Genomic DNA, 18,077 nt, shown 5'->3' on the forward strand with positions numbered 1-18,077 from the left:
GGCCTAATCTCAAGATCTACATTGGTTTTCTACATTGCATGTACACTGGTTACTTATTTCAACATAACTTATCAGGGCCTGCTTTCACAAAAGCTTCCTTCCTCAGAATAACCAAAGCCACAATTAGACTCGCTCCCTAAGTGGAAGGTCCATGATAAGTTTCATTTTTAAGCATTTTTGTTTTCAAGGCAGAAAGAACCTATCTCTGAAAGTATCAGTGGGCCGGCACAACGGCACTCCAAGGGGGTATGACAGGTTTAAATGTTGTTAACAATTTGGATCCACTTCCAAACCATTTGCATTTTCTTGGAGACAGCGTTCTCTGGATGTGACCTTGGTTCTGAACTTAGAGCAGGAGGTGGTAATGTGTACCTGGTGAGGCCAAGGGAGGGCAGGATCAGCACCATGAAGATCAAGAATATGTAGACCTTGGTCATCATGATCCAGTTCTCTCCTGACCTGCAGGAAGTCAGACGTGAGCCCTCGAAGTCCCTCAGATGCCCCAGGTATTCCCAGGAAGGCCCCTGCTGTGTGCCCATCACGCTGGTAGGCTGCAGGGCCAGAGACCCCTCCCTCAGGGGTGAGTCTCAGAAAACTCACTTGGTCCAGTGAGATTCCAGCAGTGTAGAGTAGTAGACGATGGTGGGGAGCAGGGCAGAGAAGGACCACAGGAGGAGGGTTGGGAAGAACTGGCTGATGACGGGGTTCTAGAAAACAGTCCATAGCAGAGAGAGCTGTGAGCCTGGGCGATCTGGGTCGTGACCTGTTGGCACGGCGACTCAGTGAACTCGGGGGTTTTGGTCATATTTGTCCCCTAGAACCAATGCTGTACCTGGTACAGAGTAGATATTCCATAATGCTGGCTGAATAGATGGTAACAGCACCTGACATTTGCACAGCTCTTTTTTTTTTTTTTGGCCATGCCACACAGCATGTGGGATCTTAGTTCCCTGACCAGGGATTGAACCCACGCCCCTACAGTGAAAGCGCCAAGTCTTAACCACTGGATCTCCAGGCAAGTCCCTGTGCAGCGCTTTAGAGGGACGAAAGCAACTTCACATACAACTGAACTCCACTCATCTTCCTGGCCAGATAGAGAAGCTCTTCTGTTCCCTATAAAAAGCCAACAGCAGACACCACAGGAAGATGTAGTACTGATGGCCAGGGCCCCTCTCCAGCCTCCGGCCCACTCAGCTCCCACTGGCCCACTCTCAGCTCCCCAGAACTGTGCCATGTTAGTTCCCAATCCGGGCTCTGCCTGTTGTACTTGTTATTGCAGTTTCATGATTTGATTAACTTATTACCTTCTTTGAAAAAATGAGCCTTGTAACAATAGAAGTTTTCTTTGAAAACTAGGTTGGACACTTTGGAAAGACTTGATAAAGGTGAATTTCTGAAAAATGCTGTTGAATTTGACCGTAAATTAACTGGAAAAGAGCAAGGGAAATGAAATCTAGGATTCTGTACTTTTTGCAAGTATCTTTAAGATCTTGCTTTACTGTAAGAAACTAAAAGTAGAATCACAAACAATGAAATAAGGGTATGTTCTCTGTAAAATGGACAAAAGGGAATTCTAATCAGCAGATCCTTCCTCAAAAGAATAGGCCTTGATGGTACACTGTTGTTGTTAAGTTATTAAGTCATGTGCAACTCTTTTGGGACCCCATGGACTATAGCCCATTAGGTTCCTCTGTCCATGGTATTTCCCAGGCAAGAATATTAGAGTGGGTTGCCATTTCCTCCTCCAGGGGATCTTCCCAACTGAGGGATCGAACCTGCATCTCCTGCATTAGTAGGCAGATTCCTTACCACTGAGCCACCTGGGAAGCCCAACCACACAGTCAGTTCAGTCACTAAGTCATTTCCAACTCTTTGTGACCCCATGGACTGCAGCACATCCGGCTTCCCTGTCTATCACCAACTTCCAGAGCTTGCTCAAACTCATGTCCATTGAGTCAGTGATGCTATCCAACCACCTCATTCTCTGTCATCCCCTTCTCCTGCCCTCAATCTTTCCCAGCATCAGGGTCTTTTCTAATGAGTCAGTTCTTCAGCTTCAGCTTCAGCATCAGTCCTTCCAATGAAAATTCAGGACTGATTTCCTTTAGGACTGACTGGTCTGATCTCCTTGCTGTCCAAGGAATTCTCAAGAGTCTCCTCGAACACCACAGTTCAAAAAGCATCAATTCTTCAATGACATGCTGAAAATCTCAACAAAACTTATGCATTTTTAAAATTATCTATTGAGCCATTTATCACAACAGCCCCATGAGTATAACACGGCAGAGTGTTATAGAGAAAAACCAGTCTTTAGAGGAAAAAGCAAGGCTCAGAATTCATCAGCTAGGGAATGGCAGAGTTAGGACCAGGCCCTCAGGCCCTCTGTCCACTGTGTGTTTTCCAGGGTATGATTAACCAAATGCCAAGTGGAACTGAAAAAAACAAGACTGAGGATGATATTTCAGCAAAGCCAATTATGGGAAACCAAGTAGATGCCATTTTAGGGAGTGTTTAGTTGTTATCAATTCATGTAAGATTTTTTAAAAAATCATTCATTAGCTATCTAGAGTAAATAACTTTACAACAAGATTACCAGAAACTGAAATTTAAAAAAAAAACAACAATAATAATTGATTCATGATCCTGCTACCCCAGAGAGCAAAAGACGTTTTTTCATTCTTTGCTAGCCACTCCCCATAGCAGCACACTTCACTGGCACATTACTGTGACCACTGCTGAGAGATAATTTTATATGCTGATCTTATCATAAGCCCCCTATGTCTGCCACAAAGTCTATGTAATTTTTTAATGAAAGCTTAGTGGTCTATCAGACTGAATACACCTCATTCAACTCAAATCTCCCCTACTGTTGAGCATTTAGATTGATTCCATTAGAGTTGTATCTATATCTTTATAGTAACACATACACACATACATGGACTTCCCTGGTGGCTCAGAGGGTAAAGCGTCTGCCTGCAATGCGGGAGACCCGGGTTTGATCCCTGGGTTGGGATGATCCCTGGAGAAGGAAATGGCAACCCACTCCAGTATTCTTGCCTGGAGAATCCCATGGATGGAGGAGCCTGGTAGGCTACAGTCCACAGGGTCGCAGAGAGTCAGACACAACTGAGCGGCTTCACTATACACATTCATATACATGCATGCACACACACACATATATATGCACGTAACATTACTATAAACACATTGTAATAAATGCTGCCATATATGTCCAGGGCTTAAAAACATAGACATGAGTCGAGTGGTTCAGTTTGAAACTAAACTCCGGTTTAGTTTGACCCCCACCCTGCCACCCCAGCCCTTGGCCTCATCCCTCCACCTCCCACTCCACCCTCTTATCGCCAGCCCCGCCAGGAGGGGTCTTGCAGAACGGTCACTCACATTCAGTGCATGGATGGGTTTGGTGACATTGAACTTGTCCATGGTGGACAGGATGATGGAGGGTGTGGTCAGGAAAAATAGCACCACGAAGAGGATGAAGTTGATGCCCAGCCATTGGAACCACCAGCGGAAGCCCTGAATGGAGAGGTTCTTCCTGCAGAGAGGAGGACACGGGCCCTGGAGGCTTATCTCTCAGGCTCTGGTCACCTAAGACACCAACAGTGCACTTGGCTAAGGTGGGTCAGAAGGTCAGGTTCAGGCAAGGCAAGCGACTAGACCGAGGGCTCCAGCTGAGGGCTCATTCTGACCTCAGGAGCACAGGTAAGTGTCCTGCACTGACCTTCAGCTCCAAGAAGGTCAACCTTGGGGTCCCTGTGAGCTCAATGGGGAGACAAGTTATTTGTTGCTAACATGGCTCCTCAGCTAGAGTCTGGGGCCAGAACCTACCTGAAGAGACACCAGGAGCCTCCAAGCAGACCAAACAAGGCTCCACGTGGCATTTCTCAGACACACTAGAGACACATGACCCCCGAGGGGCCCATGAGCTGGGGTGTGAGGAGGAGGGAGGCAGGGGACAAAGGCAAAAGGCCCAGCTGGGAACTCCCTGGCTTCTTGCCCCCACCAAGAGCAGAGTGATAACCAGTCCCAAGTTTAGAAAGGTCAGCAAACCAAAGAGCAGAGCCGCCAGGGGCTGACAAAGCCGGCAGAGGCGAGGGCCCAAAGCTCACTCTGGACAAGGAACTGAGGCCAGGCTGGACGGTGAGCCGAGCTGAGGCCTCTGCCGGGCCATCCTTGCCCTGGGCATCATGCTTCAGGCTCCCGCGGACACAGCTCAGGTCACCAGCTTGTGCCCCAGGCCAGAGGCAGCTGGCACTAAATGCAAGCCTGCCCTGTCTGATACAGCAGCCTCAAGTCACAGGTGGCTGCTGAGTGCTGATATGTGGCTGGTCTGGACAGAGATGGGCCAGAAATGCCAAATACATGCTGGATTTCAAAGACCACAACATAGGAAAAGGAGACTGTAAAACTTTTCAATTTTTAAAAATTGATTACATGTTGACCTGATAACATTATATATATAGAGAGAGAATTCTTATGAGAGTTAATTTTAATATTTTTTTTAGACCTGTTCTTTATTTTTAATTTTTGGGTTTTTGTGGCCACACCACATGGCTTGCAGGCTCTCAGTTCCCCGACAAGGGACTGAAGCCAGGCCACGGTAGTGAAAGCCTGGAATCCTAACCATTAGGCCAGCAGAGAACTCCTCGGTTTCTTTTACTTTTTTAAATGTGGCTAAAAGGAAACTTAAAATTACACACACAGCTCCTATTATAACCCTACTGGACACTGCTGATGCCAGGGAGAAACATTGGAGTGAAGCCCTGGATGTAGACAGGCCCCCCCATGATGCCCCTTACCCGCAGCCCAGAGGCGTGCAGGAGAGTGTGTGTCTCCCTGAGTCAAACCTGTGCTTCCAGGTGACTCGGGCTGCCCCACAGGACACCCTGGCCTCTTTCTCACCCCTTCCTGGCTGTGGGCTCACCAGCAGATGTCCTCGGGGTAAGCAGCGAAGGTGACCGACCACCTGGAGATGCGGAGCTCTCTGCCGTGGGACGAAGGCTGTGGCTCACCTTTGCACTGAAGGCCCTGACACTTGCAGGCGTTGAAGTCCTTCAGGACGCTGCCAGGAAATGCAGAAATGGCCAGGGTCTACACCCCTCAGGGTACCATATACACATGTGGCAAATAGGACCGTGTGAGAGTGGAAGCCCCATGGCGCAGGACTTCTACTTTATCATTGCTGCTGCTGCTAAGTCACTTCAGTCGTGTCTGACTCTGTGTGACCCCATATTCAGCAGCCCACCAGGCTCTCCCGTCCCTGGGATTCTCCAGGCAAGAACACTGGAGTGGGTTGCCATTTCCTTCTCCAATGCATGAAAGTGAAAAGTGAAAGAGAAGTCTCTCAGTCGTGCCTGACTCTTAGCGACCCCATGGACTGCAGCCGACCAGGCTCCTCCGTCTATGGGATTTGCCAGGCAAGAGTACTGGAGTGGGGTGCTACTTTATCATTAGCTTATTATAATTAACGCTATGAAAGAGATGCCATTCTTAGCACACTATGAGCAGAACTTTGTTCAGTCCTGAGAACAAGCCTGCCAGTCAGGGATTACCGTTACTATTTTACAGATGAAGAAATGCAGGCTCTCAGAGTGAGGTTTGCATCCCAGCTGTCTGACAAAAGCTCCTGTACTGTTCCCGTCACCCCAACACAGGGGGCTCCTCCTTGCATGCTGCCCCCCTGCTACACGCTGCCTGTTAAGCTGGGCTCTGGTTGCATCCCCCTGCCGGGGCCACGGCCTCACCTTTTCACTCCCCCACCTCCCCGCAGACTCCCTAGCAGCATTAGACTGCATTACTTATGACCCCAAGATACCCCTCCCTAGGACTCCCACATCCACCTTCACCACTCTTTCCCCCCTTAGTCTCCCACAAAGAACCCACCAGCCCCCCATTCCCATCTCAGAACACCCTTCCCCTTCTCACTGGCCTTCCCCCGACCCCGCCTCACTTCAGGATCTGCGGGGCACATCCAGGGGGTCTGTTCCCAGGGTTCATGAAGCCCAAGGCAGGGAAGGCAGGCAGTGGGGCATTTGCTGGGTCACCTCCCTTCCGCCTCCCCCTCCTGCCCTCATCCCCTGCTGCCCCCAGCACAAGGTGACATGGAGATCCCAGGCATGAGAGTGCTTTAGGAGCTAGAGCCAAGGTGAAAACCCACTCCCCTGGGCGAGGCTCCTATCAGCAGTGAGCATTCCGCCTCCAGTGGTGCCTCTGTAGGGAGATGGGAAGGACACACATGGAAGGAGAATCTGATTCCAGAGTGGGTATATGAAGGAGGGTGTGTACATCCCACCTGGGAAAATGCTGGGCCACAGAGGCAAGAGGATCCCTGGGCAGCTGGTGAGAGCCCGGCAGTAGGGTAAGGCTATGACAACCAGCTGCAATCACCCAAGCCCAGTCGCCACACAGACACAGGCTGGGCTCACCGAGGGAGTGAGTGGAGTGGGTGGCTGCCCCCCACGCCAGCCACAGCCAGAGAAGGAGATGCAGATGCCACAAACAAACCCCAGAGATGGCGGTCCAGCAGGACCATCTCAACCCAAGAGGAACAGCAAGTTGTCTGGAGGCACAGAACACACCCACACTCACTAGGTGGCCATGGACTTCTCCTGGAAGGTGACAAAGGCCATTCCCAGGGGCTGGTCCTGGACCCTGCATTCCTCCTCTGTGATCCTCTCCATCAGCCCGTCCTTCATGCGCGTGTAGTAGGAGATGGCGTCCTCCTATCAGAGGACACAACCCCTTGTGATGACGCGGCCTTGTGCGGGTGTCAGGGGGCCCAGCACCCATGCCCCCGGTGGGGTGTGGGCCCTCACCCACTCACAACCCCGCACTTCACAGCAGCAGAACTGGCCACAAGGCTTGGGGTTGATGAAGGTGCGCTGGCCTGTCTTCACCTGCAGGTTTGTGTAGTAGGTCAGGCTCTTCTCAGTCTTTTTTCTGTAGTGGGAGGGACAAACGTCAGACTGGCAATCCTGTGGTGTGACTCACAGCCTGCACCCGTCATCACCCACTGGTCACCACCAGCTTTCTAAGCAAGAAAAGGGCAGAGCCACCCTCCTCCCATCCTCGCTGGGGAAGCCGAGGCCAGCAAGGAAGGAAGGTGGGCATCTCAGAGGGAAGGGGTCAGAAAGCTGCAGGCCAGCTTTGCCCATGCCCACCACCCTGCCAGGCCTCCCTTACCTCTCCTTGCACAGGTAAATCAGCTTGGCCACATCGTAGCACAGCTGGACCTCCACCACTTCACACGTGGGATACGCGTCCCTGTGCCCCGGAAGCAAAAGAAGACCACTGGGAAAGAGAACCCCTGGCAGGGGAGACCCCAAAGACTCCAAGGCTGGCAGAGCAATTACATTTTCATTTCTGCACCAGTGGAGACCTCTTTCCTCTTTGTCTTTTACCAAAGGGGGAAATTTTGAAGTATAATACAAAGAGGTCCTTTTTAATAACAAGAAAGTAACTGCCTGACACTGACAAGTTTACATCTACTTGGCTTTAAATCAGCACTTCTTTTGGAGAAAAAAATAACAGTATCCATTACCTCCTCTACCCACTCAAGGGAATAAATTTGTTGTTTGCTCCAGGTCATTATCTACCTTAGACCATCACTGTAATCCTATTCAGTTTGTGACCCTTTTGAAAAATCACAGGTCTAATGAAAGCAAAGGACCCTCAGCCCAGTAAATGCATTCACAGATCATAGTAAAATACTGCATGTATACTTATTCTTGGCTGGGCAGTGTAAGAACATTAATTTATCTGATCCTTACCATGACCTGTGAGGTTTCTGTGCCCACTTTACAGATGAAGAAAACAAATGCTAGAGAGGTAAAATGACTTGTGATCAAGATCACACGGCGAGTGCATGTCTGAGCCAGGAAGGGAACCCAGGTGGCCAGGTCCAGGACCCACACCTGAACCCACCATATGATGCTCCCTCACCATACGCACATAATCATATGTATAACTCCTGGGCATTCCTGAACCAGGTAAATGCCTATCTACTTCATGCCAGGCACCAGGTACTGGGTGTGGAGCCTGGAAAAGTGTACATCTTAGTGAGAGACAGACAGCCTGAAATTGTCACAATTTCAGGTCCCAATAGGAGGTTTGAAGAAGAGAACAACATCCTTGCTACAAGGCTGATTCACACATCAATCCCCATGGATTGCAGCAGTGTTCACTAGAAGGGCTTCCTAAAATAGGAGAAAGTGTGATTCAGTGTTCATAATGGGAATGCAAAGACTTTTCTTTTTCTAAGAAATACATTAAGTGGAGCTACTGTTTCCAAAGGGCTTCCCTGGTGGCTCAGTGGTAAAGAACCTGACTGCTGATGTAGGACACGTGAGTTAGATCCCTAGGTTGAGAAGATCCCCCCGAGGAGGAAATGGCAACTCACTCCAGTATTCTTGCCTGGGAAATCCCACGGACAGAGGAGCCTGGCAGGCTACAGTCCGTGGGTCACAAAGAGTCGGACACAGCTGGGCACGTACACATGCACTGTTTCCAGATGTTGCCTAACAGGACACTTGGGAGAGCTGTTTCAAGGAATCAAGGAAAATGATTCCAGTATCCGGTGTTTACACACAGAAAAATATTTCTAAAATGCTTTGAGTTTCTGAAAGAGAGGTTAGTCAATAAATTTTAAACATTTCATTTTACAATTCTGTTTATACTAGTAATTTGAGGCCTGGCATGCTGTGGTTCATGGGGTCGCAAAGAGTCGGACACGACTGAGCGACTGAACTTGAACTTGAATAATTTGTTTAGAAAGTGTTCTTCATAAATAAGGCAAAGCTAAGCCATGCTGTTGCTTAGTTGCTTCAGTTGTGTTCTGTGTGACACAATGGACTGTAGCCTGTCAGGCTCCTCTGTCCATGGAATTCTCCAGAATACTGGAGTGGCAAGAATACTGGAGTGGGTTGCCATGCCCTCCTCCTGGGGATCTTCCTAGCCAAGGGATCTTCCCAAACCAGGGATCAAACCTGGGTCTCCTGCATTGCAGGCAGATTCTTTACCACTGAGCCACCAGGGAAGCCCAAGCTAAGCCACAGCCAACCCTTAACCCAAACTACAAATTATTGACTGCTGATGAGGGAGGAACAGAGACTGAAACCTCAGCTCCCTGGCTGGGGTTCCAGCCCTCCAGCCCAGGATCCTGGGAGTCTCTGGCCTGCTCCCCCCGTACCACCCCCTTTCCTGATGTGCCATATGATGCTCTGCATTCATGGCACTGTACACACATAATTTCCTTCTCACAGGAAAGCCCTTTCTCCAGCCTCCCCCTGCAGGATCCCTGTGCAGGTGCTCAGAGGAGGCTGCTGGGAAAGGAGGTGCTGCTCTGAGGACAGAGCTCTGGACACAGAGTGCTCACTCAGGAAACACACACTGATCAGAAGAATGGACCATGAAATGCAGGCCCAGGTCCCTCCCCTCCGAGACCACTCTTTCTCAGGTATCTCTTCTTCTGCAAAGTTGACACGGAGAAGCCCAGGGTGAATCCTTTTTTTTTTTGGTGGGGAGGGAGGGTTTCCTGTGAATCCTTTTCTTTCCCCACTAGCTCTCGAGATGTTTCTCTGTTCCCACATGCTGGCCTGTACTCTGGCTACTGCAGTCACGTGGCTTTTGGCAGAGGACGCAACACCCCAGCCCAGGCCCTTGCAGCCCCAGCAGAGCCTGCCCACAGTAGTATCCAAGGCTCTGTGGCTGGGCCAGGCCCTCTGGGGGTCTCTGTGGGTGCCCAAGCTCATCTAAGGTGCCCGTCCCACCAGGAGGGTGGCCGTACTCCCCTTCCCTCCCAGCGGAAGTGGCCCTGCTCACCGGAAGTGGCTCTCCACCGTCTCCTTCTTGGCATGTCTGGGGAGTCCCGTGACAAACAGGGTCCTCCTCACCTGCCAGAGAAACACCCAAGCGAGAAAAGTCACCAGGGCAAGCCAGTCTGCAGAAGGACACCCTATTCAAGCTGTTCACCCTGTTTTCCTCCCCAAGGAAAACACTGGGGGCTCAGGGGCTTAGAGGCTCATCTTCCAAGCCTGACAGAGCCTTGAAGTCTGTTATTTACATAGCATCTTTTCTAAGCAATCAAAAATACACTTCCAGGGGATTCCCTGGCAGTACAGCGGTTAGGGCTCTGTGTTTCCACTGCAGGGGCATGAGTTCAATCCCTGGTTAAGGAACTAAGACCCCACATGTCACACAGTGGCACAGCCAAGAAAAAAATACATTTCCAAAGCAATTTCTATGAGCCTCCTTTGCATGACAAGAGACTGAGAAAGAACCCAGAGAGGGGAGGTGACTCAAAAGAGGTCACACAGCAGATCAGAGTCAGACCCAAGAACCAACTCATTGGAAAAGACCCTGATGCTTGGAAAGACTGAGGGTAGAAGAAGGGGCCAACAGAGGATGAGATGGTTGGATGGCAACATCAACTCAGTGGACATGAGCTTAAGCAAACTCCGGGAGATGGTGAAGGACAGGGAAGCCTGGTATGCTGTAGTCTGCAGTTCATGGGGTCACAAAGAGTCAGACATGACTGAGTGACTCAGTAACAAGAGAAACCTCCCCTACCCCCGTCAAGTTGTGGGCTGCAGAGAGAGAAGGAGCTGCTGTCAAGTCAAACTTCTTGGAAGTTACTTAGAATCAGTAACTACAAGCCCAAACCCCACAAATCTAAAGGCTAGTTGGCAAAACGGCGGGTAATAGCCAAATCCTAAAACAATCTAGCAAACAAAAAAAGTTCTAAATGCCAATTTTGAGCACACACATGGAAGTCTGAGGCCCCCTTGCACTCCTTTCTGGCTCCCACCTGAGACCTTCCCCAGCACATGCCCAGACCACCCCCTACTCACCAGGCTCTCCTCCTTGTACTTGATGGACTGGGTGTGGTGTCGCATGAAGACCACGGTGAGGATGAGGTAAAGGATAGCAAAGACGGTGTGCAGCCAGAGGAGGTTGTTGCTGTGGGGAGAAGGGAACAGCACCTGCCATCAAGGCTGGGCCCCCAGGCAGGGGCTGGAGGGCAGGGGCTGGGCTTGGTTACCTTCATGGCCCTGAGCTGAAGGCCAAAGGCTTCATCAAAACAGATTCCTCCGACAGACGTGGCATGGCCAGTGCCCCTTTATAGAGGGCACTGTGCTGACAAATGCACCCCAGCCCCACGTGACACCCCCAGGTCTCCTAAGATCCACTGCAAAACAGCAGCAGCCCGGGGCGTGTCCACGCCCATAGCCCAGTGACAGGTGCTAGCGGCAAAGAAGCTTTGGGATGCTAACCCTCTCGCTTTGGCATATCCTGGGCTCCAGAGTCCACCCTCTCCTCGGTCTCACCCATCAGCACCCTCATGCCTGGCCACCTTGTACTCACTCAGTCTGCAGGTTTGCGATTGTTGTCCTCCCAAAGCTGTAAGGGTCTTTGTCTGCAGAGAAGCACAGATACTCAGGGTCACACTAGAGACGTGCGGGGGGTAAGGGGAGCAGCCTTGGTTTGTGGAGCTCTGAGGAGGGGAAGGATATGATATCCAAACCAGTCCGAGGATGGTGACGCTTGTCCAGTCTCCAGAGCTACACCACCCAAGGCCTTTGTTTTACTCCAATATGCTCCTGACAACTTCTTCTCAACCTACCTGAAGTCAAAATTTGACTTCATCTTGCTTTGATATTCTTGTGGCATCCCTTTGGAAATCTAGAAACATCCTAAGCTGTTCCCAAAACCAAATCTGGGAATCACTGGGTATAAGAAGTGGATTAATGGGACTTCCCTGGTGGTTCAGTGGTTAGGAATCCACCTTCCAATGCATGGGGTACAGATTTGATCCCTTGTCCGGGAATTATTAATAAGATCCCTCATGCCTCACAACCAAAAAAACCCCGAAACATAAAGCAGAAGAAATACTATAACAAATTCAATAAAGATTTTTTTTTAAATGGTCCACATCAAAAACCCTTAAAAAAAAAAAAAAGAAGTAGATTTACGATGGTGTTTTGGATGTTGGATTCCTACGGGTACTTGGAAATAGAATTTCACACTCGGATTTTTACTGAGCATCACAACCATCTTCCAGATCCACTAACTGTGGCCACCTGATTTGGGTGGCGACAGGAAGCTATAAAACACACTCTGAAAGCTCCGATCTTGCAAATCTTGAGGTCTTTCTCCTACTTAGATATTAGCGTCCCCAACTCTTGGTCCAGGTTTGGGGTGGATTCTCCACCAGATCTTTAATCAAATGGGCCAGTTCAGAAAGTCACCCTGAGACCTTCTCACATCTGAGTTCAGCAGGAATGCCAGGGCTCTGACCCAGCTCCATGAGCCCTTTCCCCAGGGCTGATGCCTTGCCTGGGGCCCAACGCAGCCAAGACGAGGAGTCCTTACCCAGCAAGTCCCCTGAGAGGTTGACGGGCAGGATGACGCACAGTGACAAGCAGCTGACCACCACCAGCAGGAAGATGATGTGTCTCTGGAAGGACAGGTAGTGAATGGCGTCCTCCCCACACCACTCCAGGATCTGGTCGTCGCTGGCCAAGACACACACAGAATCCTAATGAGCAGTGGTACCGGGCCAGGCCCCTGAGGCCTCTCGCAGATTATCTCATTTAAAACTCATGACTGTTCAGGTCGGTCCCAATCTGACTACCATATTACATGTGAGGAAACAGGAACAGAAAAATCACATTAACGTCTACAGTCTGGGACGTCCCTGGTGGTCCAGTGGCTAAGACTCCATGCTCCCGATGTGCGGGGCCCGGGTTTGATCCCTGGTCAGGGAACTAGATCCTACGTGCCACAGCTAAGGCCTAGCACAGTCAAATAAACAATAAACATTAAAAAAAAAAATAAACCTTTTACAATCACCCAGCCTGTAACAGCAGAGCTACGACGTGAACTCCAGAGCCTGCCTCTCAGCCTCCACCCTATTCTCCTGGATGAAAGAACCTGCCATCACTCAACTTACTGTCTCTAGAAACATCTGTGCCTACATCTGTATGGGGGTGAGGCGTGTAAGTACAATTATCCCCTCTGCATCCATGAACAAGCAGAGCCACTGACAAGAGGGCTGCTGGGAATCTTCTGAGCAAAGCTGTGTGTGTCAGGCTCACAGCCCCACCCTTCCTCCCGTCTCCCTCAGACAAACTAGGAGAGAGAGGTGAGGTCACTGCTTTAAACACTGCAAGGCTCTGTCCACCCGACCAGCCTTGCTTCCTCCCTGTGTCCCTGCTGTGGCCCCAGAGGTGGGTGGGGGGCAACTTGCTCCACCCCTTCCCACCCTCAGTGCTATATCTGGAGGCTCTGAGTCATCTGGGCACTCAGAAAACTAAAATTCTGGTTTCTGACAGCCAGACTTTCCTGCTACGGAGGGAGAAGGCATGGGGGGTATCTCTTGTTTCTGACATGAAGGTACCCTGAGGGTCTTGGTCTCAGAAGTCCAGGAAAGCACCGCACTGGGAAGAAAGAACTCCAGGAGGGACTAACCTGGTGCTCCAGAGGTTAACAATCTGCCTTCCGATGCAGGGGACTGTGAGTGAGATCCCTGGTAGGGGAATGAAGATCCCACAGGCTGTGGAACAACTAAGCCCACACGCTACAACTAGAGAAGCCCATACACTGAAACAAGAGAAGCCTGGGTGCCACGGGAAGATCCAGTGCAGCCAAAAGAAAAGAAAGAAAGAGCTCAAGTAAGAAAGGGCTACAGCAAATTGCCAACATCCGTTGGATCATAGAAAAAGCAAGAGAGTTCCAGAAAAACATCTATTCTGCTTTATTGACTACACCAAAGCCTTTGACTGAGTGGATCACAACAAACTGTGGAAAATTCTTCAAGAGTTGGGAATACCAGACCACCTTACCTGTCTCCTAAGAAACCTACATGCAAGTCAAGAAGCCATAGTTAGAACTGGACACGGAACAACAGACTGGTTCCAAATTGGGAAAGGAGTGCGTCAAGGCTGTATATTGTCACACTGCTTATTTAACTTATAGGCAAAGTATACCATGCAAAATGCCAGGCTGGATGAAGCACAAGCTAGAATCAAGATTGCTGGGAGAAATATCAATAACCTCAGATATGTAGATGACACCACCCTTATGCAGAAAGCAAAGAGGAACTAAAGAGCCTCTTGATGAAAGTGAAAGAGGAGAGTGAAAAAACTGGCTTAAAACGAAGATCATGGCATCTGGTCCCAACACTTCATAGCAAATAGATGGTGAAACAATGGAAACAGTGACAGACTTTATTTTCTTGGGCTACAAAATCACTGCAGATGGTAACTGCAGCCATGAAATTAAAAGACACTTATCCTTGGCAGAAAAGCTATAAATAACCTAGACAGCATATTCGGAGAAGGCAATGGCACCCCACTCCAGTACTCTTGCCTGGAAAGTCCCATGGACAGAGGAGCCTGATAGGCTGCAGTCCATGGGGTCACTAAGAGTCAGACACAACTGAGCGACTTCACTTTATCTTTTCACCTTCATGCATTGGAGAAGGAAATGGCAACCCACTCCAGTGTTCTTGCCTGGAGAATCCCAGGGATGGGGGAGCCTGGTGGGCTGCCGTCTATGGGGTCTCACAGAGTCGGACACAATTGAAGTGACTTAGCACCAGCAGCAGCAGCAGCAGTAACAGACAGCATATTAAAAAGCAGAGACATTACTTTGCCAACAAAAGTCCATCTAGTCAAAGCTATGGTTTTTCCAGTAGTGATGCATGGATGTGAGAGTTGGACCATAAAGAAACCTGAGTGCCGAAGAATTGATGCTTTTGAACTGTGGTGTGGGAGAAGACTCTTGAGAGTCCCTTGGACTGCAAAGAGATCAAACCAGGCAATCTTAGAGGAAATCAGTCCTGAATATTCATTGGAAGGACTGATGCTAAAACTGAAGCTCCAATACTTTGACCACCTGATGCAAAGAACTGACTCATTAGAAAAGACCCTGATGCTGGGAAAGATTGAAGGTAGGAGGAGAAGGGGACAACAGAGGATGAGATGGCTGGATGGCATCATCAACTCGATGGACATGAATTTGAGCAAGCTCTGGAGATGGTGATGGACAGGGAAGTCTGACGTGCTGCAGTCCATGGGTTCACAAAGAGTTAGACATGACTGAGCAATTGAACTGAACTGAACAGCATAAAAAGGCAGGTCTGAAAGGTGTGGTGAATGGTATGGCGAGTGGGCTCTTCAGCTACACAGACAGACCACAGTTGAATCCAGATAAGCTGCCTCCAGAGAGGGTCACGGGAACCACAGGAGGCTAGGACCTAAAGTGGAGAGGCTGCTGCCTGCTGGCTATCTGGCCACTCAGCAGGCATACAAGGGGCAGTGAGGATCAAGGCCTGATGCCTACCTCGCACTGGGTGGGGATGCTTGCTAAGATCCCTCCTTTTTACTGCATAGGTGGAGGAAAAACGCTGCAACTGATTACACTGTGTTCACTTCTAAATAAACTACCAAAATGCATATACTTTGCCATAACATGTGCTTACTCAACAAATACTTGGCCACCTGATTGGAAGAACCGACTCACTGGAAAAGACCTGAGGCTGGGAAAGACTGGGAGCAGGAGGAGATGGGGGTGACAGAGGACGAGATGGGTGGATGGTATCATTGACTCAATGGACATGAGTTTGAGCAACCTCCAAAAGATAATAAAGGACAGGGAAGCCTGGTGTGCTGCAGTCCATGGGATCAGAGTCAGACACAACTTAGCAACTGAACAACAAATAGCATTAATATGACAAAGCAGAATACACAGCTGTACAGGTTACAGCCCCACTCAGTGAGAGGCGAGGTCTACGCTGGAAGGGGACATGGAAAGATGGAAACCATAGGTGTGGACTACAGGGAAAACTGTAAGCAGTGTTTTCTAGTCACCATGAAGATAATGAGTCAAGATTTCTGTTCTGCCCCACCCGATCCAGGCGGAGAGTTGGGGGCCACAGTCCAGGGTGGGGATCGCCTGAGCCCCAGCCAGCAGTGATATGGAGAGTGGCGGAGCAGGAGAAAACGCACCACGTAGGTACCTTTCAGAGGTAGGGCTAGGGGTGACTAAAACTTCTTCTTGCTGATTCTTTTCTGTCTGTGATAGACTTACTACACAGTGTGTGACAACTTCCAATGCAAAGAAGAAACACTGACATGATTTCATAACGGGCAGGGATGGGAGAGGCTAGCAAATCCACCCTTCCTGACCTCAGTCCTCTCCTCCCCGCCAGAAACCTCTCCTCCTGCTTCCTCTGGCTTCAGAACAGATTTCTCTGCTTTATTCTGCACAGACTGCCTCCTGCCATTTCCCCTGAGAACAACCCTCAGCAACCTCGGCTCTTTATAACATGGTCTCACACATATGAATGCACCTGAATTAGGCAGAGCAGCTGTTGCGCTCAGTCTTTTTTTGGGTGTGCGAGGCCAGGGAGAGTACAAATGCTTTACAATGTTGTGTTTCTCAGCTTAGTTGAGAAAACTGAAGGCCAGACATAAGGGTGCCAGAGAGAAGGATTTACCCAATATCCTGGAACTACCACATTTCATCAGTTCTAAGAAAACCTTTTCATATTTCAACATCTCTGAAATGGGGTGGGATCATAGCTGATCACAGCATAATAGAAAGCATTTTCTCATTCTCGGTGCTGTATAAAATAGTGTGCATCTTACAACACTGACCTCTCAGATGGGATAGAACACACCACAGGCAGGAGAGCCGAGTCCCGTATCATGACTCTGCCAATCACATGCTATGCAACTAACTGGGCCCCAAGCACCTCTTTCTCTCCAAGGGGTCCAAGTTTTGAAAAACAGCAAACTTTTAACCAAATGAGCTGAATATATTAAACAATCATTATTTCTCCATTGTTCACCAATTCAAAGACATATGATGCTGCCTAGAAGAACTTCCATGCAAATATATCAGTGATAAATGGTAAGCAGACAGAATTACTGCCTAAAGCAAAAAATTAGCTTTAATTAGCTTGCATAGAGGCTGCCTGGGCCACTTTAATTCTCTGCCCCCACATACTGCTTTGGGCCTGAAAAGTATCTAAGAGACTCCGGCTCAGGCAATGGCACCCCACTCCAGTACTCTTGCCTGGAAAGTCCCATGGACGGAGGAGCCTGGTGGGCTACAGTCCATGAGGTCGCTAGGAGTCAGATACAACTTAGTGAGTTCACTTTTACTTTTCACTTTCATGCTTTGGAGAAGGAAATGGCAACCCACTCCAGTGTTCTTGCCTGGAGAATCCCAGGGACAGGGAAGCCTGGTGGGCTGCCGTCTCTGGGGTCGCACAGAGTCAGACACAACTGAAGCGACTTAGCAGCAGCAGCAGCAGGATCAGCACCTTGGGTCTCTCCTCCTGATTGGCCAAACACCCAAACAAACCCACCCAAACAAGACATCCCCAGCCACCTGCGCTGTACTCACTGCAGGCGGAAGATTGCAGTCAGCCAGGAGCACAATCCCTGGAAATGGAGAACAGGGGTTAGCTTCCAATAATCTCTGTTTTTCGGAGGCAGATATAATCATCAGCTTTGACACTAAACAACCATCTAACTTCCTGTTTTCTATAAAAGTAAACAAACAAACAACAAATTGCTTCTGTCCCCAATTCAGCAAGCAACGCTGTTGTTCAAATACGACAGAGTCTGCGTGCTCCCAGTCCTTTGTAACGTGCGTCCTGGGCCTGAAAATCTTGGGAAAACCTCTCAAGTTTTGACAATTTGTGGAATTATACAGGCTTCTGGGTCAAATGGTGAAATTCAAATCGAGAGCTGATGAAAGTTCAGCGTCGCTCTGAAGAAGTTGATGAGGGCTTCTGTTCTTTTCAAAATGACTCAATGAGATGCAAGACAAAGCCAAGGAAACAAGCCTGCTTAACTGGACAGTTCCCTGGAGCGGGGTTTAGAGAGGGACAGGGTGTTGTGGGTTTTATTGTCCAACACGTCTCTTAAACTTAGCTCACCTTAAAGTTGGACTGTCACCCAGCTGGGAAAGACAATTATTTGCTCGTCATTCATTCGCCAGTTACTTAGGACCTACTGGGTGTCAGGAGATGGGGAACAGAGCTG

At 49.4% G+C, this 18,077-nt stretch overlaps 1 protein-coding gene across 2 annotated transcripts in view; it reads right to left on the reverse strand.

Annotated features, from left to right (window-relative positions):
• The window catches only part of TMEM63A (transmembrane protein 63A), a 36,023-nt gene that overhangs the window by 7,434 nt on the left and 10,512 nt on the right, over nucleotides 1-18,077 (reverse strand). For both annotated transcript variants that reach the window (XM_005216822.5, NM_001102162.1), the window contains 12 exon segments: nucleotides 17,434-17,471; nucleotides 12,391-12,533; nucleotides 11,383-11,434; nucleotides 10,869-10,977; nucleotides 9,841-9,911; nucleotides 7,204-7,284; nucleotides 6,837-6,960; nucleotides 6,610-6,743; nucleotides 4,946-5,083; nucleotides 3,403-3,556; nucleotides 601-707; nucleotides 373-459 (listed from right to left, as the gene is read on the reverse strand). In XM_005216822.5, the coding sequence (XP_005216879.1) occupies nucleotides 373-459; nucleotides 601-707; nucleotides 3,403-3,556; nucleotides 4,946-5,083; nucleotides 6,610-6,743; nucleotides 6,837-6,960; nucleotides 7,204-7,284; nucleotides 9,841-9,911; nucleotides 10,869-10,977; nucleotides 11,383-11,434; nucleotides 12,391-12,533; nucleotides 17,434-17,471 (1,238 nt within the window).

The sequence above is a fragment of the Bos taurus genome, chromosome 16, assembly GCF_002263795.3.
Source record: "Bos taurus isolate L1 Dominette 01449 registration number 42190680 breed Hereford chromosome 16, ARS-UCD2.0, whole genome shotgun sequence".
In the NCBI taxonomy this organism is placed as follows: domain Eukaryota; kingdom Metazoa; phylum Chordata; class Mammalia; order Artiodactyla; family Bovidae; genus Bos; species Bos taurus.